At 37.2% G+C, this 25,926-nt stretch overlaps 1 protein-coding gene across 5 annotated transcripts in view; it reads left to right on the top strand.

The window, feature by feature from the left end:
- SH2D4B (SH2 domain containing 4B) overlaps window positions 1–25,926 on the top strand; it is a 63,171-nt gene that overhangs the window by 24,540 nt on the left and 12,705 nt on the right. For all 5 annotated transcript variants that reach the window (XM_051800943.1, XM_051800944.1, XM_051800946.1 and 2 more), the window contains exons 5-6: window positions 7,467–7,677; window positions 10,497–10,624. In XM_051800943.1, coding sequence (XP_051656903.1) covers window positions 7,467–7,677; window positions 10,497–10,624 — 339 coding nt within the window. The remainder of the gene's footprint in view (window positions 1–7,466; window positions 7,678–10,496; window positions 10,625–25,926) is intronic.

A 25,926-nucleotide genomic window follows, 5' to 3' on the forward strand; every position in this document is an offset into this window, starting at 1 on the left:
GATATTTAATAGCTTAAATATTTAACCAAGTGTCTGTCTATCTGTCTATTGTACAGTTGACTTTGGAAGTAGGAAATTTGTTTGCAAGAGGAATTGTACATTTTTTGGGGGGGAGAAGAATATTTTCCATTTCTCACATCTATACTGATTTGATTACTCTGCAGAAAAAGGAAGTGTAATGACTGGAAAGTATTAGCTCCTGTGGGGTTATTGTAGTAATTATATGTAACACAAAAGTTAATCAACTAATAATAAAAATGGAGTTTTAGGGAGCTGATATGTTGTGCAAGAAATACCTCATGGAGTAGAAAAAAAATATTGCTGTAGTGTTACTTATTTCCTGACAGGGGTAAAAAAAAAAATTCCAAATATACAATGAGTTTATTTTATGGTTTTAGTCATCACTTCATTAGTTCCTAAGGACTAATTATGGAAGTGCTATTACCTGGAATTGATCTGATAGTGAATCATTCTGCACAACATGAATTAAATCTATGTAAGATACAGTGGTGCCATTTTCCAAGCTCATAACAGGCTATGCTTTTTTTTATCAATAAAACCTCTGTATATTACACTGTCAATAAACAGAAGGTAATTATTTCCCAGAGAATTATCTAAATCTGTGTGTATATATTTATATGGAAAGAAAAACTGTAACTTTCTGTATTTTAGGTATTTAAGAGCAGAATGAGTTGGGGAAGAAGTAACCCTTTAGTTTTGTAGAGAATTATCATCACCGGGCAACCCAGTATAGAGAGTAGTGCTATGTATTTGACATTTCTTTGATGGTACATAGGGAAAAAACCCCTACATTTCCAACCATGTTGTTAAAAAAAACCCCCCTAAGTCCAGTCTATCTTTATACTGAAATTGGCAATAAAACAAAATAGTATAAAGACTACTGAAACCAGGTATCTTTCCTTACTATTGCATTAAAGAGGTAACTGAGGATTTAAACTGTTGCTTCCGTTTTCTCAAGGAATATTCTTTGTATAGAGACAGACATCAGTAATGCAATAGAGGAGTTATGGGAGAAGACAGAGAGAAAAAGGAATAAGCTACGTAAGATTTTGGCATTTTTGATCTGTCAAAACCCTTGTGACTGCACCTCCTGGTGGGTACAGCCTGGCACCAGTGCTGCTTTCGTGTGTAAGCTTTGAGGCATTCTGGGTGCTCTGAAGGAATTGTATCACCTTCAGCCTGTGTGCCTGGATACCTGCAGGCCTGTCTGCTTGTCCTAAAGGTGTCCAAGGGCAGCTCCCATGATTTCAAGCTGTGGAGCCTGGTCAGCAACAGTAGTGCTGCCCTGGGGAACAACAACTCAGCACCTTCTGTGGTGGCACCAGAGCTGGGCTTTGCAGCCTGCCATAACTGCTGTGCTGCCAGAGTTTATGCTGTTATCAGTAATTGATTTATCATTAAACTAACTGCAGACTAATGACTAGTGTATCACATCCTTGTTTATCCTCTTATGCTTATCTCAGTGTCTCAATTTATCCCAGTTGGTTTGAGGGCTTAGAACTGTGCTCCATTAGCAAATGGGTGTGACAACTGAAGATATGAAGATGCGGTGTTCAGTGCCTTATCTCACACCAGTTCCTGGCTGGTTTAAACCATGCTATCAGACTTTGCATTAAGCTTCCTCAGCCATATTAACACCTTTCATTTCCTTAACTTTACTGCACAAGCTAGAATGTCCAGCAGACAGGCAGTAGCAAATATCTGGAAATGGGGGCATTGGAAATTGCTATGGAATTAATTAGTACCTCAGGTTCACCAGATTTCTCAGTTTTTATTTCAGTTCCAGAGGGTTTTTTTTTTTTTTGTAATCCTTCCATTTTGTCCACAAGTACCTGTGGAACACCAAGAAACAACTTATTGAAGTTAGGTAAAGCTATCCAATAGTCACTTTTTTTAAGCAATAAATAAATGCATGAATGCATAAGAGAATTACAAGCAGATGTAATATTAACATCTTCTGCCTCTACACTCTTGCAATGGAAACCATATTGCTCATTAGGAACAGGGCCAGGCACCTTTGGATCTTACCTCCTTGAAGTCAGCCCTTTGTATTCCACAGTTGGGGGGGTCAGTACTGCAGAGGAGCAGCAGGGCTTGAGCAGCTATTGTGGAGAGCAAATGCAGCAATGATATTGATGACACCACTAACTTATTTAGTAGATGGAATTTAGAATGTGATGGGGATTCATCACTCCTCATCACATTATCCCTCAGCTGTTTATTGCCAAGGCAATAAGCAAAGTGTTGCTAATATTAGTTTCTCTTGTTTGGTTCAGTTTGCTTCTGCTGTTTACCAGATAACAATAAAGGCCCATAGAACTGCTGTGTTAATTGAAATACATAATTTTAGTGCTTTTTAGTAGGGTAACTGACAAATGTAGAATAACTTAAGAAATTAGTACTAAAGGGGAAATATGATGTTGCAAGAGCAATCATACACTTTGATTTCATAAAATAGATATATATTGGGTTATTTTAGAGGGCAGTTGCGAGTTAATAAGTAGAACAAGTATATTGGTTGGCAAATGAGAATAATGAAAAAGGCTGATTCAGAGTGTCCACTGTTCAAAACTCTTATTCTTTGAGACTGAGAAGTGAGAACTAAGGCTAAGCTTTGACAGAGGAGGGTGCATATTCTTATTAATTTTGGATCTTTCTGTGGGCTGTTCCATTTTTTAGGTTTCTAGGGTGTTTAAATGTGACCTCTGTCTGTGAAAGCAGAAAAAGAATCTGCAAAACATAATAGAAAAAAGCTGTAGCATGAATATTCATCCGACTGGATGTTGCAAAAAGTATTCTGTTAGTAGAGTTACAAACCCCTGCAAACTGCACCAAGCACTGAAGTGCTCAGATACCATCTGACCAGCTTTACTCATCTGCAGACAAAAATTATTCCAGTAAAAATGTAAACATAGATGAGTGAGTTGATCTATTCTTATGACTCTCCCCAAGCACCCACTTTTGGTCTCTGTTGGAAGTAGAATACCAGGCTGACTCATTATAGCTTCTTTTATATTTTTATGTTCTTCTACAAATGTGTCTATGAATTTATTTTTTGTCTGGTTTTTAAAGGAATTCATTTGGTCTTTATCTTCCACAGAAATTTAAGTGAGTGAGTTTACTGGCAGGAGCATTTGACAAAATGCTGAATTTTGAAGTGAGTAGTCCCCAGTTCAGCTATACATTAGCTAAGCAAGTGCTTAACATAAAGTATGTACCCTCTGAACTTCAATAGGTCTCAGAGTGCATTACTGAATAGGAATGGGATTATTCAAATGCTTTCAGATAAAAGATTGCTGAACTGGAGCCATATTGCAGAGTATTTGTGGGAAGTTATTTTCCAATTAGGAAAGGCAAAAAAACCACTTTGTGATTTGTCTGTGCACTCAGAAAATCTGAAGATTGGATTTTATCTATTAAGTAGTCATTTTGAATTGCTCATAAACAAGCTTCCAAGAATTGTTAACAAGAGTGTAAAGCCAAAACAAAATAATTTAAAAATTAGGATGTATAATCATAGCACATGTTGTTTTCTGCTTTCACATATCTCTGACTGTAACTCATAGCTCTTCAAAAGCACAAAATAGATTACAGAAAATAGAAAGTTCCTAGTCTTTCACAAATTATGTGATCAAGTTCAGCTGCAGTGCACCATGAATTAATCCTCATCTGTATCAAAAGATTTGGTATTAGAACTTTACCAGGGCTGCTAATAGGGATTTACCAATCCAAAGCGAAAATTTAGAAGGCAATTTTGCATTTTCTCTCAAAAGACAGCTTAGGTTAGCATAGAGGAATAATGGATTTCCACAAACTCTTCAGGGAAAACGAGGCAATTGCCACCTCTAGGATTGTAAGAGCTGTTGCACACACTATTTGTGGTTTGTTCTCTGTTGTTGAGAGTATGTTCACACTGCAGATCACATAGACATGTCTGAGCTGGCTTTAAACTATTCATTTCTAGTAATGATAACTGTCTTGGATATATTTGTTAGCTTTCCAGGAGGGTTAGGTAACCCATTTTTGGCCTGCTCTACTGAGGCTACAGTCACATTGACACCTAACCTATATGAGCAGCTCAGGCATTTCTACAGAAACTACAGTTCCAGCAGGGCAGAAGTGTGCTTCATTTTGCAAGTCCTGAAGGAAAAGTTTCCTGTTATTGGTATCACCAGCACTGGAAGAGAAAACTGGTGTTGGAGCTGGTCTTACAGGGCCTGGCTCAACTGTAGATTTCCTGTGAGCTTAAGAAATTCCTTGTTTCCCTGTCTTGTCAGTCCTTCCGTTATTCTGTAATATAAAAGGAAGATTAGGTATATGTAAATTATTATTGATGTAATTCTTGATGCTAGATATATGGAGCTGGGGTGATGATTCAGAGTGTAAGATTTTTTTCACATATCTAATCTCCCTAGTGAAAATATTGACTATTGAATTTAGTGTTTTGCACAGGGGTCATACCAGAAATACGTTTGGTGTGAAAGGACAGCTGGTCAAGAACAATAACCTCTTCCTATTTGAGGGAGCCCTAGAAGTCCTGACTACTTTTGCTTTCTTATTGTGAGAAAGGCTATGATGCCTTTGAAAATACAAGTAATGCAGATTTTTGGCTTTTTCTATCTTAAAATATTTGTGCTAGACTAGATCCAGACATAAAGTTCTTATTCCTAGTGAGATGGTTCAGAGCCAAAGAGAGAAATATGAATATTCACAAAATTCTATTGTAAGAAAAATCTGCTACAGAAATAGATCCTGATTTACCTTCAGACTTTGAGTGACATTCTCAAAATAGAGAAATTTGTGGGTAGTGTCAGTATGGGAGGATGGTTCATGTGGCACACATTGCTTTGTCTGGAATGTAGTGATAAACCTTTTTGCAGGTTCCTGACTGCAATGGCTTTATCCATGATACTATTTCCAGTCACCAAAACCAGTTATTTGTGCCAGTGACTTCGATTATTTACCTGCAAAGTCCTCTGACAAGTCAGACTTTTAGAAGTAACTTAGAATAACATAGCAGAGCAGGTCCACAGTAGAAGCTGTACTGAACAACTTTGAAAGATAGGGGAAAGAGAGAGATGTTTCAGGGAATAACTGTAAGGAATGGGAGAGGGAGAAAGTCAGGACTCCAGTAATGAGAAAAAAATGGATTGAGAGACCCTATGCATCCCTATGGTCAGTGATAGAATTCTTCAGATAAAAATTCTTCTTAATGTGAAAGAGATGACTTTATACATATATAGATATAAATCTAAAAATCTACATACAACCTTCCCTATCCTGACATATATACAGACACATATACACAAACACATATACACGGGTATGGGTATGTTGATAAATGCAAATATAAACATTCAAAAGGTTTTCTGAAAGTTGAAATGTCGATATTTAACAGTTGCAAACTATGCTACCTCTCCCCATAGTTTTGTGATAAGAAGCTCTACAGTTTGGGAAAATGTAGCCTGGTCACCAGCCTCTGATGGTGCAGATTTATTAACGAGCAAAAACTGAGCAGGAATGTCTGTTGAAAGGAGTGTTTATTGCTGAGGAAAGTGGGCCATGAAGGTAGCTTGCTTTTTTCATTGCCAGGCAGCCTGTACATCAGTAGAGAAGAATCCCAGAAATCTCCAGGCAGTCTGCCCTCAATCTGTATATTGTGATTGTGGCAATGACCAGTTTCTAAATGCCTTGCCAAGCTGCATTGCACTCATCTTCCTTGCAGTCTCTCCGTGTGCTGCAAAGACAGAGTTCATATTTAAAGTGGCCGTTACTGAGTGACTTTAAAAAGGATAAATCAAAGAAATGTTGTAACTAATATACTTGAGCCACTGAAGTAGCATATTTAAGTGACATTATCTACCCTTGAAAATAATGACCTGTGAGATAAATAGTGAAATCTGTTACTCATGTTTTCTGTGCTGTACATTTGTTTGTTACTTTGTTTATCTAAAACTACAGGGTATGTAAAGTGAAACTGAAATCCTGCCAGTTGTATACATATGAAGCACCTATGACTCATTTATTATGCTATCTTGATGAGCTTTCAGTCCTGTATATCTTTCTACTTATGATATTATATAAATCTAAGCTTAAAGGTCCTTTCTCTTTCCCTTGTTTACCCACAATGTTTTATTTAATTTCATTTGGCTTTGAGTGCTTTTATTGTTTGATTCCATTAAACCTTCTCATAATTTGGACAAATCAATTTATATTTCTGTTTGCTTTAAATTGGGAGTGTAAGTCAGAGGGATGCAAACAGCCTAATGAAATGCAACTGTGTGGTGTTATGTCATGCATTCCTAGTCACAGGTACAGTCACAGTGGAGCAAGAAATAGTGTGTGCACTTTATGAACTGGGTATGATCTAAGCCAGGATAGTCATGGCAGGATTGCTAATTGCTACTGGAGGCAATAGCTAGCTTCTTTAATATTTGCTTCACTGGATGTTAAGGGTGTGTTTTGCACTGGAAAAATTTGCCTGCCTACAGTTATTTGTGACTCAAAAAATCATCCAAATGGGGCTTGAGGCACCAGAAAAGTGCTGATACATGATGAATATTTGCAGTACAATTCTTGGTGCATTTAAGTTATACCATTTCAAAGACAGGATTGTTAGTACATTAGTTTTAAAATGAAGAAACTTTAGTAAAAGATGCCTGACCTGCAGTGGCCAGAGCAGCAGTCTCATTTCAGGTTACAGAAATGGGTAACTCCCTGGTCAATGCCATTGTTAAGTGTGTAATAAATCTTCCAATAGAGATTCTGGTTCTTTATATACAATTTTAGAGACTCAAGTGTGAGACAACCCCGTCCATAGCATCAGCATGCCCTTTCCAATGGTTACTAATTTGTCCATTGTTACTGAAACCATTTTTAGACTGAAATTTTCAAGTTGGAACTTCTGTGACTACAAGTACTGTGACAAAGATAGCATATGCTTTTCAGAAAGAAAACAACGACAAAAAATGCAAACTACATGTTAGTTTTAATAATTGCAAATTTTGGGAGTAGCTTCTTCAATTCTAGTTATGTTCATAGAGGCAAAAAACTCTGTTAAACTTAACTTTAAGCAGCAATTAAAATCCTTTCTTGAAACATAGGACTTGATGCATTGCCGATGGAAAAGATGTCCTGAAGCAGAATTTCTCTTATTACAGCCAAAGCAAGGTCAGATGTAATCACAGTATGTTAGAGGCTCAGTTATTGCCAGTACTGATCAAATCATTGATATCTTGAGTCTGGCAGGCTTCTTCTAGTGGTGGAGCTGCATTTGAAGCACGAGGAATGTCACCCAGCCTTTGGTAATGCCTTGTAATTTATACACCCTTAAACTGAGGTCACAAAGGAGTAAAGGTAGTAAGTTGCTCTGTAAGGAAAGGAGTAAATGGCTGTTTGTATTTCTAAAGTCTCTCCTCCCCACCCTCCCCGTTCATCCCCCCCAGTGCGCCGCTCCAAGGCCGCAGACGAGGAGAGAAGCCACAAAGCGCGCCGGGCGCGGGACGAGTATCGCCGGCAGTCCCTGCGCGCCATCCAGAAGGGGAGAGTGGCCGGCCTGAGCAACTTGTTCCAGGGGACGAGCCTCAGCAACCACCAGGAGATAAAACTGAACAACAATAGTTCCAGTCCTTTGCTGTCTCTCTCTGCAGCGTCCAGGTTGGTTTGTACAGCAGTGACTTTGAAGCAGTTTTCTGTTGAATGGCTCCCTCTCCAGTTCCCACCATCTCAACAAGCTGGTCTTCAGTCGCTGGGAATTCTCAGTCTTGCTGTTTCACTTTGACCAGAAAAAGAATGTTTAAAGAAAAACAAACCCAGGTTTAATGTGAACTAAATGCCATTTGTTTTTCAGACAGATTCCTTAGAATTCACACAGAGAGAGATGAGTCCTTGGAACGTCAGTATTAGATCAGTATGTGAGGTTGTGGCACAGAGAAATCAAATAGACAAATTCTTAGGCAAGTGTTAAGCCTCAAGCCTAAAATTGCCTGCTGCTTAATAGCTCCATTTTACAGAGAGCTGTCCAAAGTTTCAGGAGGTTTTAGGTTTTTGGTTTTTTTTCTGGCCAAATCCAGTGTCTTTTTTATTTATTAATCTTTCATATGACTATTTAGGGAGCACCAGAAATTGCAGAAGAGGAAAAGAATCCAAACTGGCAGATGACTGCTAGGAAGCTGACTAATCACTCGACTCTTTTACTGGTTATTCCTTATACCATTAATTTGGCTTCGTGTGGTGATAAAGGCAATGTGAGCACTGACAGGATGGTAACATTAAATTCTAAAGAAACAACAAATATCCAAGCTCAGAAAGGAGAGAAGTCTATTACATTCTTTTTCCTTCCCAGTCAGTGTGTCACCACAGATATTCCATTGTTTGGAAATGTATTCTGCTTTGATAAGTTCTTTACCCTACTGTATTAAGACATAGAAACTCTTCCATAACAGCAACCAAAACTCCCAGTTTGAGGAGGAATCAGAATTTCGTTCTGAGAGAGCAGGTTCTTTAAAGTTACCATCAAATCAATTTGTCAAAGGAAGTCTCTCATTATTTTCCCAAACTGCTTAAACTCCCCTTCAAACTGAAGTAGTAAAAACACCAGTAAAATGGCAGATTTTGAGAAAAAACAGTCCATTACTTTGACTGAAGTTCTGAGCTCTGCCATGAAGTTATTTACTATAGAACTGGGTGGTGCTAGATGTGATCCTTTTCAAAAAGGACCCGAAAAAAAGCTGAAAAGTATTCCAATCATTATCCAGCTCATATTCAATATTATTTATCTGTTTCTAAGCTATGTTTATACTGCAAAAATGAGGCGGTAATTATTTTTTCTTATCTCTTAAGCCTTCTCACTGTCTGGCCATTACTTGATTGTGAAGGTGTCAAGAAACATAAAAGTTACTTTTAACAAATGCTTCAATAATGAATATATATAAATATGCATAATTCAACTTCTCACAGTTTACACTGGTATGGAAAGGCAGGAGCAGATGTGAATCTAAGATTTTACTTTGCCAGTGACCTGAGAGGTCAAGGAGGAGATGCACATTAAGTTGTTATTTGCCACAGCTATGAGACAGGGGTTTTTTTCCTCAAGAGAATGTAGGTTCAGTGTTACATCTCTAAGTTTTTCAACATGAAGTGTTGCTCCTGTAGTTTTTTACCTTGCCTTGCCATTTCTTTTAAAAGCCACATGAAAATAGTGTTCTTTTATTTTTACATGAGATCTCTCTCTCTTATTTCTGTATAGCTATATAGAAAACCATTTGAATTTTTTCCTGCTGTCTTTTTTACTTTGCTGAGTATTCTCCTCCTGATGAAACTCTTTGGCCTGCTTGTTCACTTTTATCCTTTTGCCTACTGTGGGGTTTTCATTTTTACTTCTGTGGTTGTAGTTCTTTTTTCCTGCCCCTGTTGAACAAGCTGGAGCACAGAAGCTGTACAGAACCTGACACAGTAATTTTGAGATTTAGCCTAGGGCAGGAAAAATGATGGACGTGACAAGCTGTTCAAAACTTAACTGAATTAGAGAGAAATGAGTAAAGGAACAAGAATGGACTGTAGAACCCTCTAATTCAAGGGGTTTTTGTCTTTCTTTATATAATGTATTGAAAAGTGAGATATAAGAAACATGTGTTGTTTGGTTTTTTCTTTTTTTCAGTGTGCGTCTATAACTGAATTCTCACTTTTCCCCCTCACTTATGGTTGTATCTTCAAATTTTACAATGAATATTGGTCAGATCTGCTCACATGCATTCATGTAATTCAGCAGTAACTATTATGTTCACTGTAATAGTTCAACAGAACCAAACACTAAATTAAGTAACACCAAGATAAACTGAAAGGAGGACTCAGCTGCATATCACCATACTTGAATTTGATATGATATACCTTACACCTTATTTGTGGTAGTTGGTGGATCTTCCACATATTTTACCTGATTTGCCTCCTACTATCTAAAAGGCACCAAAAGGGTAATGCATAGAAAGAGTAAGGGAGGCTTTCAAGTAGAGAATGCAAAGGGAATATAAGGGTTTAAACAAAAGATTCCCTCTCTTGTCCTTAGTAATCTAGAGACACAATGTATTATAGGAGTATACTCTAAGTAAAAAAATAAAATTTGCACATCAGTGTTTATCTTGGAATAAAAATGAGGTAGAAAAGAAAAACTGACTGAAACGTCCATTGCATCTTTTGTGATAAATTGGTTTCCAGTTTAAGTTAAATTTAAGTGCTTAAAAAATGTCTAAACTTCCACTGCAAATGTAAAACCCACAATATCGTTGTTTCCATAGAAGCCCAAAATACTTTTACTAGATTTTAGAAAGGTTAAAGTTGTTCAGTGAGTTATACTGAACGGAAGTTATAATGGCCATTTTGAAGCTGTGTGTTTTCTAAGTATGTAGAGGAAAAAAAAGGTTAAAATTTATTTTGTCTCTTGTTTTCATGCACTGCTAGTTCTCTGTCTCTCAATGCAGTAACATCTGGGAGCGTCCATCCCGACCCTTCTCCCGGGATGTCATCGTCCGCTGGTTCAGAGAAGAGCAGATCCCTCGGCGTGCTGGATTCGAGAGGAACACCAACAGGATTGCTCAGTGGTTCCATGGTAATACACTCCTTCTTTAGTTGTTGTATAACAAAACTGTGAGCATATACTCCAGAAATAAATGCTCAGCTTTCATCCCAAAAAAGAAAGTCTACTGGCATTGTGAAACCGAGTGCCTGTTAAAACAAGATTTTTGCATCTTTCCTATTAATAGCACATGATTTCCCTGTTTTATTTTTTCTGGTTAAGCAGACTAATCTGGGACTCGTATCACCAGAGTTTTCTTGAGGAATATTTTGGCCAAAATATAGTTGCTGTAAAATAGTAAGCCAAGCAGGAGTAGTGAGACCGAGATAGGGTGAGAAGGACTCCAAAATAAACTGGCAAATAGTGTAGTGGTACAGTACCTGGATGACTGACATTCAGGTTTTTAACTTATCTGATTTGCAAGAAGGACTTGAACTCATGTATGTTTAATCCCTTGTACTTCATAAACTTGGGCAGCATTTTTTATTTCTTGCTTCCTTTTGTAACAAAAATTATTGAATTTATTTTCTCAAAAATAATTGAGAGTGTGTGATTTTAGACAGTTTTCATGAAATGGGAAAAAACACTCCTGTGCAGATCCATAATTTGCTGAGTCTGATTGAGTTCCTATCTCTGAGACTTTTGCTCTGTATAGAATTTGCCATCCAGCTAAATCTTTGATATCAAATTCACAGGTAGGAGATTTTATTTTCCTAAGTATTAGCGATGATCTTTATACTCATTATTCTTAGATATAAAAAAAAAAAAATTCTGGCTTAATTGAGAAACTAGAACAACTTTAGAGTTTAATCTCAATTTTTCTTTTTCATTGCTGCTTTTGGTCTGATATAGCTTTGCTCGAAGCACTAAGCTGACCCTGATCTGATTCATGGTTCTCTAAGCCTAAGATGAAGAGGTGTGGGCATTCTAAACTGAACCAGACAAGGAAGATTTCTAAGCAAGTTTAGTGTTTTGTATATTTCAGATTGATTTTTATGATACACAAATCCTTCTGTGTTAAAAGACATCAACAAGCTGCTGTTTTCATTGATTTAATTAGTCAAAGACACTGGAGTCAGTCATGTATAGCTTGTAAATGCTACATACTTCCATTTCTTATGAACAATGATGCAGACACAGTTGTTTGTTTTCTCCCAGAAGACATTTGGTGTGGTTGCTTTCTGAGACACAAACTCATTAAAATTTCATTAGTGGACTTTTTTCAAAAGTACTTTCAAACATGATCTTTCTGCGTGGTCCAATGGTAAATGTTTTCCCTGCATGTGGGAAGCTGACATCCATATAAATTGCTGTGAGCAGTTATGAACATTCACACTTTAGGAAGGTATCTGGGCTTGAGTTAATGCATGTGCAGTCTTCCTAATAATTTCAGTGACTTCTGGATTAGTCTGTTAATCACTGCAAGAACTGAGGTGTTCGTGATTATTCTTTAGTTTCTCAGACTGTGCTGTTCGTGTCTTAAGGAGCTGTGACTATGCAATGACATTTATAAAAGTGAGCAAAGTGCCTTGTTTCTCCTCCCACTCAAGGAGCCTGACAGGGCACTGGTGCACTCCCAGCCTAAAGCTCAGTGGGTTTATTTGCAGGGATCCACGAGTGCTGCTTTGGTACCTGTTTGCTGGGTTAGACATTTTGGCTTCTGTAGCTCTGGTCGGGTTCATTGTAACCTTAGTGAACAATGCAGCTGCCTTCTGACTCTTGTGCAGTGGTGGAATCCAAACATCAGGTTCTTACAGGTCCACTGGTCCGTGTTTGGCAGTGTTATGTAGTGTCTGTTACATTTTGTAATGTAGACAAACTTGGAGGGAAAACAAACAAAAGCATTGGAACAAAATATTAGGAAGTATGAACACATGAACTTTTTTTCCTGAAAAAACCCTTGTTCTTTTCATTGAATTGGCCTCCAATTTGAGGGCAGGGGGAGATAGGGAGAAGAAGGCAACCAGAACCCTTTTGATCCCAACAAAAATAATTTTTCTATTCTTTGTTTACTTCTTGTTAGAATTAAGCTTTTGATTTCTATTGTATAGACCTATTTGGGATCTTCCGTGTGTTATTTTGTATTATATTTAGGGACATTATATATGACTTTTTATTATTCTTGTGTATTAAAAAAATACAGTGGAATGTATCTGACTTGTATAAGATATTGGCCATACAAACAAAAGCCATTCTGCAAAGCTAAGAATTATGACTGACAACTTGAGCCACTGGGGCAACAATAAAATTATCATTTGGATAGGTGGATGTTTCTGTGGGAAGAACTGCTGCCTAATATTCAGTGTTGTCTAGTGTTGAGCTGACAGATTCTTAAAACCTCAAGCATTTCTCAAAAAAGGTATAATCAGGTCCTTCACATCCTTGAACAATTTCTGTATTTTCTTACATCCCAATTTTGGACAACAAAATGGGAGCTTAATATTCTGCCTCACATTAAGGGCTTTTTAAGTGCAATGCACTAAGAGAGCTATTACACAATACCAAAAAACTAGATACTAGTTTCTTACAGAATTACATGTTTTTTCTGGGGTCAATAGACCTTGGCTTACCTGCTTTGACTGTCAGGTTGTTCAGATTTTTAGCTAAATTTAAGCATTAGCAAATTCACTGTCTTCAAATTGTACTATGGACATATAATATTTGCTAGTTATACAGAGATTAAAGCCTTGAGGCAGAATGTGTTCAGCTAAAATAATGAAGTCCAAGTAGTAATGCAAAAATGTCTTTATCCTTATATATTTGTCATGTTTTCCACTTCCAGTGATCAAACTGACCTGGATTCTGTTTCAAAACGTACATTGTCTGGGGCATTTTCATGGTATGTGAAATAGGGTAGCATATGGCATGCTTAATGTACCTGAAGTTTTCCTTTTGCCTTCATTTCAAGAATCACTACAAAAGATTTCATTTGAAGCAGTGTGGCAAAACCTGTAGTAAAGTCTTTAAAATCGTAGCATTTCCTTCTTTATTCACCAAAAATTACTCCTTAAATGAATATTAACTTCAACTTCATCCATCTCTATTTGCCTCTTGAAATTATCATCCCGTATCTGATGTTTTTAGCTCATTTTGAATAGGATTTACTGTTTTCTTGGTTAAAAAAATGGACATGTTAAAAATACAGACTGTAATGTACAGCTGAATTATGGATGTAAATTAATTTTTTTGCTATGTTTGAATAGTAGACCCCTGCCAAAATCCGGATCATTTACCTCTTCAGTCTAGAATGGCTTTAAAAGTTTTTAAAGAAAAAATATTTAAATTATCTGTTTTTAAATGGTTTTTATAACTTAAAACCATGTTTAATTCTGTCCTAAATCATAAAATTTTATAATCTGGATTGGGAAGTAATGAACCTTTTTTTAAGGGAGCTTATGCTCACTTTGTGGCAACAGTGGAATGATGCTGAGTAGTCAAACTGATAAAACAAAGAAGAACCAGAGCAAACAATTAAGGTGCCACTAAAACTTTCTTGGGATATAAGGTAATTGGTGTCTATATCTTTTGTACAAAACAGCTGTTTCTTTTGTACTGTTCAATAGTTGCCTTAGGTTTGAGTGAAAAGAATTATGCCTTTGATTTTTTGACTATGAGAACTAAGAAATTGGTGTAAATTTAATTAAAGGTAAATTCTACTCAGTTTGATAACCAGGAAGTTAATAATTTTACTCTGGTTTCTTATCTGCTAATTGATGAATATGGGCAGATGACTCAAACAGCTTAATGTTGTATCAAGCTGTAGAAGTGCTTTAGTTAATCTGAATTCAGAGCGTTCTGTGCCAAGATCTCAGTTTGTGGTATGCACTGAAAGTCGGAAAGGAAGTTGGTGCTTAGGATGGCAGGTTTGTCTCTCAAAAGGGCTGAAAAAGGAGAAATGCTCATTTTTGGCCAAGTTTAGCTTTGAACTGGATTTTTTTTTTTTCAAACCTCTGTGTGACCCATGCCAAGTAAAGTTACCAGCCTTCTCTAGAGTTTTTGAAGAGTTTTGCCAAACTTTGCCACAGACACTAGCAAATTGCAGTTTTCAGTTTACTGAGGCATAAGACACTGGGAGTAGAATTCCACATGGCAACAAAACTAGAGGCCCCTTCCTCCCATAACTATTTAACAAAAGGCTGCTGATGGCTGAAACATTTGTCCTTCTTTCATTTGTCCTTTAAACTTTCTCTGGTGTTTGAAATCTGCTTCGTCACTTTTTTCCCATTCCAACTAGTTTGTCAGCTGTTACTTCAGATAATTTTGACACTTTCAGCTTCAGACGTCAGGCTTTTCACTCTCACATGTTTTGTCCTGCGTTTGGTTATTTTCTATTCACAACACAGCAGTGTTGCTCTTTGCAAAAGGTGCTGATCTCGAAATATTCCCCAGCTTTAGCTGAGACCAATATTTTATGATTGTTGATGTTATTTATCTGCAGTATAACAGGGGTGTCTCAGATATGTGGTGAGCACACTACAGAATTTTTTCCCTGCCTGCCTGTGGGGTGGCTGTGTGCATATTTGCTAAGCACCTGCTGTGGCACTATCGGATCTCCACTTGCCTTCAGGTTGAAAGGAAAGTTCAGAGGCTGATATCACAGATCTGGAAACATGAGGTAGTTGCCCTAAAGGTTGTACCTTTACAGTGTAATTGCAGTAGCATGGATCCTATTGTGGAGAACTATTTTATCAGGGAAAGTCAGACTGATGGTGCAGTTACTGGCTAAGAGAGTGTTGAGCTGTGAAGAAGCAGATCAGAGCAGGTTGAAGGATGGACTAAAAAATGCTGAGAGAAGCAGAAGCTGAGTAATCTCTGAGGTCAGGGGAGCCAGGGAAGACAGTTTTCAGAGTAACAGGAACATGTTGCAGATATTTACAGATTAAGGTTTAATTTCAGATGGCTAATGTTGATTTCAAGAAGAAACCTGTTTTCAAGAGGAAAATCTAGCACACCTAAATTATGACAATGCTTCTGCAAATCAGGTGCTCTCAGTAAAGAAGTCAAGGCTTAATATTTCTGAAAGTCTACTGATTATGAGTCCTTAACAGTGGTGGCAGCACTAGGCATATTCATATAGCTGAACTGTGGGAAATGCATCTTATAAAATACAGCTTTACTGTAACATTTTCTAAGGGACACAGAAATGGCAATGGTTTGGTTTGAAAAACATGTAACAGTGAATAAAGTTTGTTGCTTTGAGCATAAAAGCATGATTTTTCTTCTGCTCTTGAACCTTCCAACTGTTCAATGAATGCTTGTTAGGAAGATGAAAAGCAAGTGTAAATCCAGCAGAAGTACAACCTTCTTGATATTAATGATCTAGTTTCTAATTCCTTGCTTTATCATTATCTAGCTTTTACTTCTCTTTGAGAAAGTGCACAGACAGTCTCTGTTTAAGTGCCCCAGGGGTCTGGGATTTTTTCACTACTAGAATTGTTGTTGAAGGGGTATTCTGTCAGAAAAAAGATACAAAATCTTGTTAAAAATCTGAATTCATTGAGAGCTTTTCCACTGTCTTCTACAGGACTTGAAGAATGCATGAAAAAATAGCTATATGCAAACTTGCTATTTAAAACATTCTGTGTCTGGGAAACCTCTGGAATGGAATCTGAGAATTCCTGACTCAAATGATAGAACCAGCTAAAATAAAAATTGTGAATGACAGTGTAGCTGTTGTCTTGCACATATTTGCAGGACAGCTCCAGGTCTCTAATTTATGCCAGTAAATGAAGAAGAGGAAGTGTGAGATAAAGAGTTAGACAATATCAAAATTTATTCTGAACCACTGTCTGGGAAAGAATTAAAAAAAAAAAAGAAGACTTTCAAGACAGTAGATTTAGAAGAGGTTATATCTTATTCTCTTCATCAAAAAAGTAGATTTCTCTGTTCTCTACCAGCCTCTTCTCAAAGAGAGAGGGCAGACACAGCTGTGATCAACAGCTTGAATATCTATAAACACTGGGGCTTGTGATTGCTGCAGGGATACACCCAGGTCGACGTGAGCTGCTGGTTATTGCTGCTCAGTTGACTTTGTGTAAAACAAGTAATGCCATAGTCATTTAGTATCAATCATCATCCCTAATCTCCCCATCTCTACTCTGTGAGGTTTTCTCAAAAAACTTTGTTAGGAATGAATGTTACCTTTGAGGGGAATCTTGGCAGGAAGAACAGTTAGGGGGCAAGTTTGGATGCCAAATTACACTCTCATCACAAAACCCTACATGAGGAAATGGGTCGAGGAGTTCCATTAGACCTGAGTGGGAAGGCATGTGCTGCTGTCACCTCTGCTGTCCCCATTCTGTGGTCAAACAGGGCACATTAGTTTCCAGAGCTGCTTAGTCCTGTGCTTTTCATCCCTGAAAAGCAGGCACTGAATGATTCAGGCACAGAATGATGATATTCATATCACAATGGTGACGTGGGATGAATGAGAGCCCTCTGCTGTATTAGATAAAGGAGTTGCTAAACACTCAGTGAGGCTGGAAAGTCTGTTTTGCATTTGAAGGACAGAAGGACTGGCTCACTCCAGTTTGGTACCATCACCTTTAAATAGTAACAATACTATTTTTGTGTTACTATTTTGTAATTTTATTTTACTTTGAAATAATGATGAAGCAGTAATTTTTATAACCTACATGTAGATATTTTATTGGGGCACAATACATGAACCAGTTTGTCCTTGCAGCTTTATATATATTCTCTCTATGGGTGGATTTAAACATAGCTCTTAGAGCCAGTATTATTGTCATGATTATCTGTTTACTTGCTGTGAGATGGAACACCATTTTTTCCTGAACATATTCTTATCAAACATCTCCTGGATTTTCTGGTAGTATTTTTTCAAAAATAAGACAGTATTTGGAGTTGTGTTGAGGTCCTGTGGTGGATTCTGGTACTTGATTATGGATGCCTGACTTAAGTCAGACCCATAACCTTACAAAACCCAAATGCTTCCTCAGCTTTAATTCAGCTCTCAGCTTCTTCCTTAAGAAGTGAGAGCTGTTTTGCTGTTTTCTGAGAAATAACATGATCCTTCACATACTAAGTGATTCCACTTGGGTCATAATGATTGTTTCAGTTTGTCAGTTCTTTTGAAGGCTTTGGAATTGTTTTTCTCATGCCATTAGAGTTCCAAAGTGTCTACACAGACAGGTTATTAGCAAACAAAATAAATGTTTTAGACTCATGGCTCCCCTTGGAAGCGAGCAAAGTATCAAAGTGAGGTAATGTGAGCTGTAACATGCTGCAAAGAGAAAGGAAGCACAAAAGAACAGCAGGGAAATTGTAGAATGAGGCAATTGAATAATTAATGTAAATAGGCTAATTGCTAATGTGAAATGAGCTTTCTTATTCTTTTACAATGCATCGTCCTTCTTGACTGCTTTTTAACTGGAAGCTATATTCTAAAGATTAGGCATGTTCTAAAGATAGAAGGCAGCAATTTTTTGGAGCAGATTTTGTAGGCACTAAGAGTCAGAGATAATAAAGAACGTGTGACCATAAAGGGGAAACAGTTGTGATGTGTTAACAGTTTCATGGTCACAAACAAGTCAGGTGCAGAGCCCATACAGTACAGTGCTAGTTAAAAATAAAGTTAAAAAGGTGTCCTTTCAAGTTTATGTCAGACAATTCTTTGCATTTGTGAAGAATATCCAGCAGCTTTTTCATAGAGTTTACTCCCAGGCAAATTTACTAATGTCTTAATGAACAAATATAGAAAGTCAAATTGTTTTACATCCTGAAGATGTCTTGCCCTCTTTATTTAAAGCACTTTTAAGATTTTATTCTCCATCTGCTTCTACTACAGCATGCCACAGTGAGCAATTATAATTTTTGTTTAGGAAGCCATCGTGGTAGATTACTGTATTTACCTGTGGTTTTACGTTACAGTTCTAGCTCTCTTTTGAACTGGACCATGTGTGAGTTCATTTTTCTATTCCTGCAGCTCCTTCAGGCTTTCTTTATCACATTGCATAAAACAAAAAAAGAAGTGTTTCTGAACAGAAAGATATACTGTTGGTGTTTGGAAATAAAGACATTTATAAAACCCATGTGACATAAGAGCATGAGTTATTTGGAAGAAACCATATCTAAAGACATAAAGTTGATGCTTTTACACAAAATAAGGAGTCTTACATACAAGTAAAAAGCTCTGACATCTACAGAGGTTGTTTATGGTAAGACTGGAAGAAATTATGGTTGTTTATGGTGACCAAAGTGAATGCAGGCAGCCTTGTACATCTGTCCAGCAGCCTGAATTGGAGCTGTGGTGCCCTGTGACATCTATTGCAGTCTGGTCCTTACCTGCAGGATCATGCTTTCTCCTTTCAGTGGCAGCTGTGTATGTTAGTTGGTTAGTTTATCCATGCACAAGGCACACTCAGATGTCAGTCACTACCAGCATGAGACATTCAGCTCATACTGTGTATCTCTAAATGCTGTATCTGGATGTTTGCTGATCACCCCCTCTGGCATACCACAGGTGTCCTGTGTAGAACCTTGTTAGTCTTGGATGAATTGCTGATGTCCTGCTTATTGTTAGTCCACATCTAACTGCTTATCAACCATGCCTCCAGCTCTTGTTCCCTTGCCAGCACACTTACAACAATATGCTTTCTGTTTCCCAGGTTTCATTATATATTTTTTTCAGCTTATGATAGACTAAGTTATATTTATTATTTTATCTGCAATATTTTCTGTTCAAAGCACAGCAAACACTTGCAGACCCAAGGTCAGTAAATCTCCCTGATTTCCCAGCAGAAGGATGCCTTACTGGTCCTTCTGTCTTGCTGCACTGAAACCACAGTCCTATTGATCCAGCCCCGAGGGGAAAGATTACAAGTTATTGGTTTGACAGCTCCTCTGAAGTAATACTATTTTCCTGCTAAGCATAGACAACTCTCTCAAACAGGGTACCAGCAGGTATTGTGTATGTAGTCATGCAGGGGTGAAGCAAGAGGCTGTGTGAAATTATGTTGCTGGTTTAGCTTGACTCCAGTTCACCCAGTTAGGAGCAGATCACGACACTTAAAGTGGTTTCACCGCAGGAGATAAACAGTAGGAGATGATACAAAAACAAAGGGAAGAGGTTTCTGTGACTCTGTAGGCAGCTAACCTCTATGTATGACTTCCCTACGTGATGTTGGCATGGAAGCAGAATGATTTGGAGTGTGGGAAACAGAAATTTGCCCTTGCCCTGCAAACATTAAGGGAATGACAGCCTCCTTTCCTTCCCTCTTCTGTTTCAGAAAGGTTGATTCTTTCTTCTTCTCTTTTCAGTGAATGAGACTGTCAAATCACAAACTTATGAATCTTTTTAAGAGGTAAGAATCCAAAAGAGCTGTGCAGATTGCACACTGATTAACATTGGCTCTGACTGCTTCATACCCTACCTCTCTATTCAAGATTAGCATCTATAATATAATAACAATAAATTCTTAATCCATGACAGGGAAGACTCAGATCTAAATTATATGTAATTCCACAGAACATTCTTCCAGTGCTGTTACCACTGTTTCTCACAATTGAACACAGCATGGATCTTACATGAGTGTGTGTGGCTGTTGGAAACTCATTCCAGTACGCTTGATAAAAATAATCTTTTGTACTTGAAGTGACCTGCAAACATTTATAGATATGCAATCCAAGCTACAAGAAAATAACAGTTCATTAGTTATGGGACAGAGCCTCCTCTCTTCTTTTCTCTCTTAACCATGCTACTACTGTTTACATGGTGGGGAGTGAAGCTTTGAGATAGTGGTTGCAACAAATTATTCTGCATAGTAGCTGTCTGTGTCCAGTTCCTCTTATCATATAAACTGGAATAGTTTCATTCATGAAATTTAGCAAAAATGAAATACTATTAATTCCAGACTCTGAATTCAAAATTAAGTAAAAAATTCTGTTTGCTTCTGTTTGGAACTTTTTCAGAACTTGAGATGAAGTTGGTTCCTCCATTAAAGTAATTTCTGTTACTAAGTAGTGGCTTCAAACACCTAATTCAGATTATCCTGCTGTGAGTTTGAGCCTGGCTGCTAGCTCACTTACCTTAGTTCCACTGTTGTAGGAAATGAGGCAATTTAGTGGCTGTTTTTTAGTGGCTTAACTGAGAACTGTGTCAAACCCCAGAGGATGTCCAGAACTGGATCCCTGTCAGAGCTGCACGTGGTTATTTTACTGGCGCTCATTAGACGTGAAGTTTTTACTATCCCAGTGTTGTTCTCATTTGACTTTCAACAGTGCTGCAGTGTCTGCTTCCCTTTACTGAGTGATTAAAGGTAAGCTTTCCCCCTGAGGAACAGTGCACTAAATCAATATGCAAGAACATTGCAAGCAGCTGGAAAGCACTGTAATTAACAAAGTTAGCCTAAAGTTCCCAAATTTAGTCAAATGTGTGAGAAGAAAAATTAGCTATCAATATTATCCATAGATTTATTTTTCTTTGATCTAGATAAAGAAGTATAGTTTCTTAAGTATGTACAGAAAATGCTTTGTGGAAATCTATCTGGAATTGCTGTTTTAACCTGAATATGGGAAAATACTTCAGATACACCATGATTTAAATTTGTATCCCTTTTAGCAATGAAAGTTCTAATGATTACTTGATTAAAAATCATGTAGGAAGATTTCTTATGAGCTCAGTGTTGTCATCTGGAAGCTTCTCACGGATGTAAATAGATTTGAGATTTGACTGTTAGTGTACCTAAAAAAATCTATGCATTCTTAAACCTTACAGAAAGGGAATATATTTAAGGAAAAAACCATTTTCCTTCACCTGTAAGAAAAGCATGAAAAGCAAAGAACATAGTATTATTTTCTGCCTAGTTATCTGCAGTAACACTCAGCTGTAAAATTTGAATTCTAGGGCTCCATGTCAACTGTGACTTTTATTTTTCTCCTTCTGTTGAGAGAGCTCTGCTGACACTGTGACTTACTAGTGCAGCTGTCATTTAAGTTTATGGAAAATTTATCTTGACAGCTTCTTCAACACCCATGAGATTATAGTGTTCTGTGTGAACTGGAAGATATATGTGCTTTTGAAGACCATTATGGGCATGTGTATGTGGTTGTACACATGTCCTTGTTTTGTACTTTTTGCATTCTATTAATTTAATTATAAAAAATGAGAGGGGTTGATCAGATTTTTGATTGTGGGCTGTATTTTGGTAAAAAAAAAAAAAAAAAAAGAGAAGGTTTTTTATTATTTAAGACCAACCTGAGAATGCATTCCATTGTTTTTCTTCTGTCTAATTCACAGTCAAGAACATTACCATTAAAACCTGCTGGAAAGTTTTCATATCTTACACCCACAAATTTCTCTGGTGATTGCAGAGCCAGTTGGAGAACTACATAGTTGCCATTATCAGCTGGCATCTACTCAGTATATTCACAATACTCATGTGTCAAAGTGGCTATGAACTGTCAACCCAATTTATGACAATAGTCTATTTTTTTCCTGAAATTAATAGTTTCATGCTGGGAGCACACAGAAGCCCTCAACTGTGTCATAAGTTGCAAGGAGACATATCATGGGAAGAGAGAAGCTGGAGCTCACTGCCTTCTGTGACGATGCCATTCTACTCCTTCCCCACCCAAATGATCCTTGGGCTGCTTTTCTGGGCTGATGTAGAAGGGACTCCAGAGTCTAAAAGTCAGCTCTGGTTGCTGGAGGTTGAACCAGAGGTTTGATGAGTGTTGTTGGATGCAATGAAGAATCGAAATCTAACTTGCCTATACTCAGATAAAAAGCAAATTGAAATTAAAATAGCATAGCTACAAATCAGTATGAATATCAAAAGGCCAGTAGAAAACATTAGTAATTCTAGCAAATTAGCAGCTTGTCAGGTGCTGTAATGTAATATTTTGTTTACTACCATGGAACTCAATTAACTTGTAGACATTTCAGTGTCCCTTGATTGGGCAAATGCTCTTACAGTGAGACTCCTAAATTAATGAAATTGTATTCCTAATGCATTCCCAGTGTACTGAACATTCCTAATGCTCAAAACATGACCCACCTAGATATCACTTCTCTGTTAACCAGTAAAATTACAAAACCTTTCCCACCCAGCTGTGCATTTTGTGTTACACTATTCAAGAGCTCTGTTCACAGAAATTTGACATTTGCATAAGACTTACTAAGCATGGATGTGTTTGGAGAGAGTTGGGTTTCAGTTCACATCCACAAGTGGATTTTGAACATCTGATAGGCCTTACTCAGGTCAAAATCTTACCCCTCTCTTTCAGAGTAGTAATTGTGAGGCTTGTTTGTTTTAGGTTTGCCTTTATACTTTCCATAAAGGCAAATTAATTGCCTTTATGGAAAGTATTTTAAGTATTCATTCAGAGATGCATCATGTAGAAAATCTGAATTGTATAGAAAATTATTTGGATCCATCTGCTAGTCTAAAGCCAGTCCTTTTTATATGCTTTCCTTTTTATAAACACTAACATGATCATTGTTCTTCAGGTGCTCTAAAAAGTGCTTTCATTCAGTACATCTCATTTTTTAAGCTTTTTTCTAAATAGGATGAGAGTATATATCCCGTTTGCCTGAAACCATAATCTGTATTTTTAATTGTGCTCTGATACCCAAATAAAATATGTCAACCCTCTGATAAAGACAGTAAATCGAGTTTCTAAATTCAAATTTGAAGTGTGTTGGGCCTTATCTTAATTTTTAAAAAAATGGGACAAACTGAAATATATATTGAAGATATTTTTAAAGTCTTTGTTTTTATAATGAAGACATTATACTGCTTTAGTACCAGACACATTGGCAAGATGTGTGGTAATGCTGAGAAGGAAAGAATGCCTGAGAATTTCTTATCTTTTTTAAAATTAATTATTATGTTTTAACCATTAAGAATGGTATGCTTTTTATAATTTGGCTCACAACTGAATGCACTGTTTTCCCCTGCTGTTTTTTTTTGGTTTGGGTTTTTTTGTATGGTTCTTGGAGATGATCTGATAAAAGCAGGAATACCCATAAAATGTGGTGATATAGGGACATCTGCCTTGCTTTTGTTTGTCTCTTTATACTTGGTCTCTGCATCATGTAGCCTCCATGATTTCAGAATATTCTTGTTCATTTTGCTGCTTCTCACTTGGCTTGATGATATTTGCCAGTAGCTTCCTATTTTTTAAGAAATTCATTCTTGTTCTTCATTTAGTAAATCCAGTGACTTTGTTTCATAGCCATTTACAACTATGGCAATAGGGGCATGGGGAACTATACTAGGACTTAACGTTGCTGTTATTCATTCCTTTTGATATAAAATCAGAGCACATTACAATGTTCAGTAATTTATTACTGTTATTATTAGAAAGCTCTTTGGCAGCTGGTTGTCTCAGTTCAGTCTGTGTGGATAAGGGCCTGATTTCTTAATTTCTCTGTATTTTTTGCACTTAATTACATGATGGACAAATGATAGAAGCTGATAAAAATCTGATGAGACGTGTTTTTTTCAAAAAACCAATCCCTGAGACTGACAGTAGTTTTAACATTTGCAGTTTTTCATACTTGTCTTCCATTTGCAGAAAGTGGGAAATGGTAACATTTACACATGCTCAGTGAGCAGGCATGTAGAGTTTTAGGTCCCAAATGCAGCTTGCATGGCAAGTCAGAGAGCTGGCACTCAGTTGTGATTGTAATACCTTCAGTGCTTAAAGTGTCCAGTGATTGATGATTTTGAATTGCAAATAATTTCATTTAAATTCTTTTTTAAAGGAACCTCTGATTCAAGAAACAATTACCCCCAATTTCACGGACTTTCCTCAGTTTCTGTGTGTTTAGAACTGTACCTCCCAGCTCTCCTACAGCAACTTCCCATCAGCCAGGCTCTTTGAAACCCTGTCTCTGCAGGAATGTCATCCCAGCCAAGGCTCTTTAGTAGTTGTGCTATTCTGTGCACTGTTCCTGTCTTTAGTCCATGTGTTCCCTCTACAGTGTCACCTGGCAGTGTTGCCTTGCAATGGGTCGTACAAAGCCAGGAAGGTTCTACTAAGAGACTCCTTTAAAAGACTCCTTTTAAAGACTCCTTTTAAAATAATTCTTCTAGTTTGCCTTTTTGCAGAAATCCAGAGTAAACAAAAATCTCACTCTGGGCTTTGTTGTGTTTTGTGCAGTGGTTTGGTAGAAGCTCAGTCTTCCATGCCTGTTCACATCCATGTTACCCTCCAAAGTATTTAGGAGAAATGGGAACTTAACGATGGCTGGAGTTATGAGAACATAAATACATTCCCAGGAGGGCTTTTTGTCTCCCCTCCTCTCCTTTCACATATCACCTTTCTCATCTTTTTCCTTGATTTAGCTATAATTTGCAGACTAGAAGATTTTTTTTCTCTCTCATTTTCAAATTCAGCAAAATTTGAGAATTTAGATGAGAAGTAACAAGGTGAGTAACAGAAACAAGTGAAGTGCTTGCAAAAGATGCCCCCAAGCTAGGATTTCCCATTCTTTGTACTCTGTTACCTGCAAGACCAAGACTGAATGAATGCAAACATTTTGTCTGCCTGGAGAAATGACTGTGAATACTGGCCACTAACCTTCTAAAGAAGCTGCCACGCTTTTCAATTTTCACACAAATCACAATGCCAGTGACTATTGTACCAGAACAGATGTGTTTTTCTTTGCTGAGCCAGGAGCAGAGCATAGATCAGCTTCTTTGCTCTGTTTTTATTACAGCACTGTACAATTTCTATCCCTGTCAGGCTCTCATGAGGTATTACTGTTTGCTTTACTGATTAGGCAAATTTTCGTGTTTCAGAAGAAGTTGCAGCAAGGTCTTAATATCTACTTTGCATGTGTCACATCACACACCCATCACAGAAGTTTATTGATAGTCTGGATAGTTTGCTACATTCTTCATACATAATAGAAATAAAAATTCAATCCCATCTGTATTGTAAGGAGGTGAATGCATCCTATGGGAATAATATTTTAAAAAAGTTCCCTATTTTGATCAGCGTACAGATATTTTCTCAAGTTTGGAGACATCCTCATGAATATGCTTATTTTCTGTGCTGTTTGAAGGAAATGCCTAGAATGTTTATATAGGCTTGGAAGTACTTACTGATTTAAAAAAAAAACCAACCAAACAGAAACAAAATGACACACCCAACCCCCCTGTTGTTGCTGATCTTCAATTGACTTCACTAGAACATAGAGGCTTCCAACTTTGAAACACAACAGTGATCCAACAGTGAAAACAATAAAAAATGAAATATTCTTCACCCATCATTTCTGTCAGTTTGCTGATCATGGATAGTAAACTGCACGCAGATAAGTAAGTATAAGAAACCACTGAAAATGGAATGGTTCCATTTTTTAAAAA

Source organism: Manacus candei, unplaced genomic scaffold, assembly GCF_025592945.1.
Source record: "Manacus candei isolate 608988 ecotype Guabito, Panama unplaced genomic scaffold, ASM2559294v1 h1tg000050l, whole genome shotgun sequence".
In the NCBI taxonomy this organism is placed as follows: Eukaryota; Metazoa; Chordata; class Aves; order Passeriformes; family Pipridae; genus Manacus; species Manacus candei.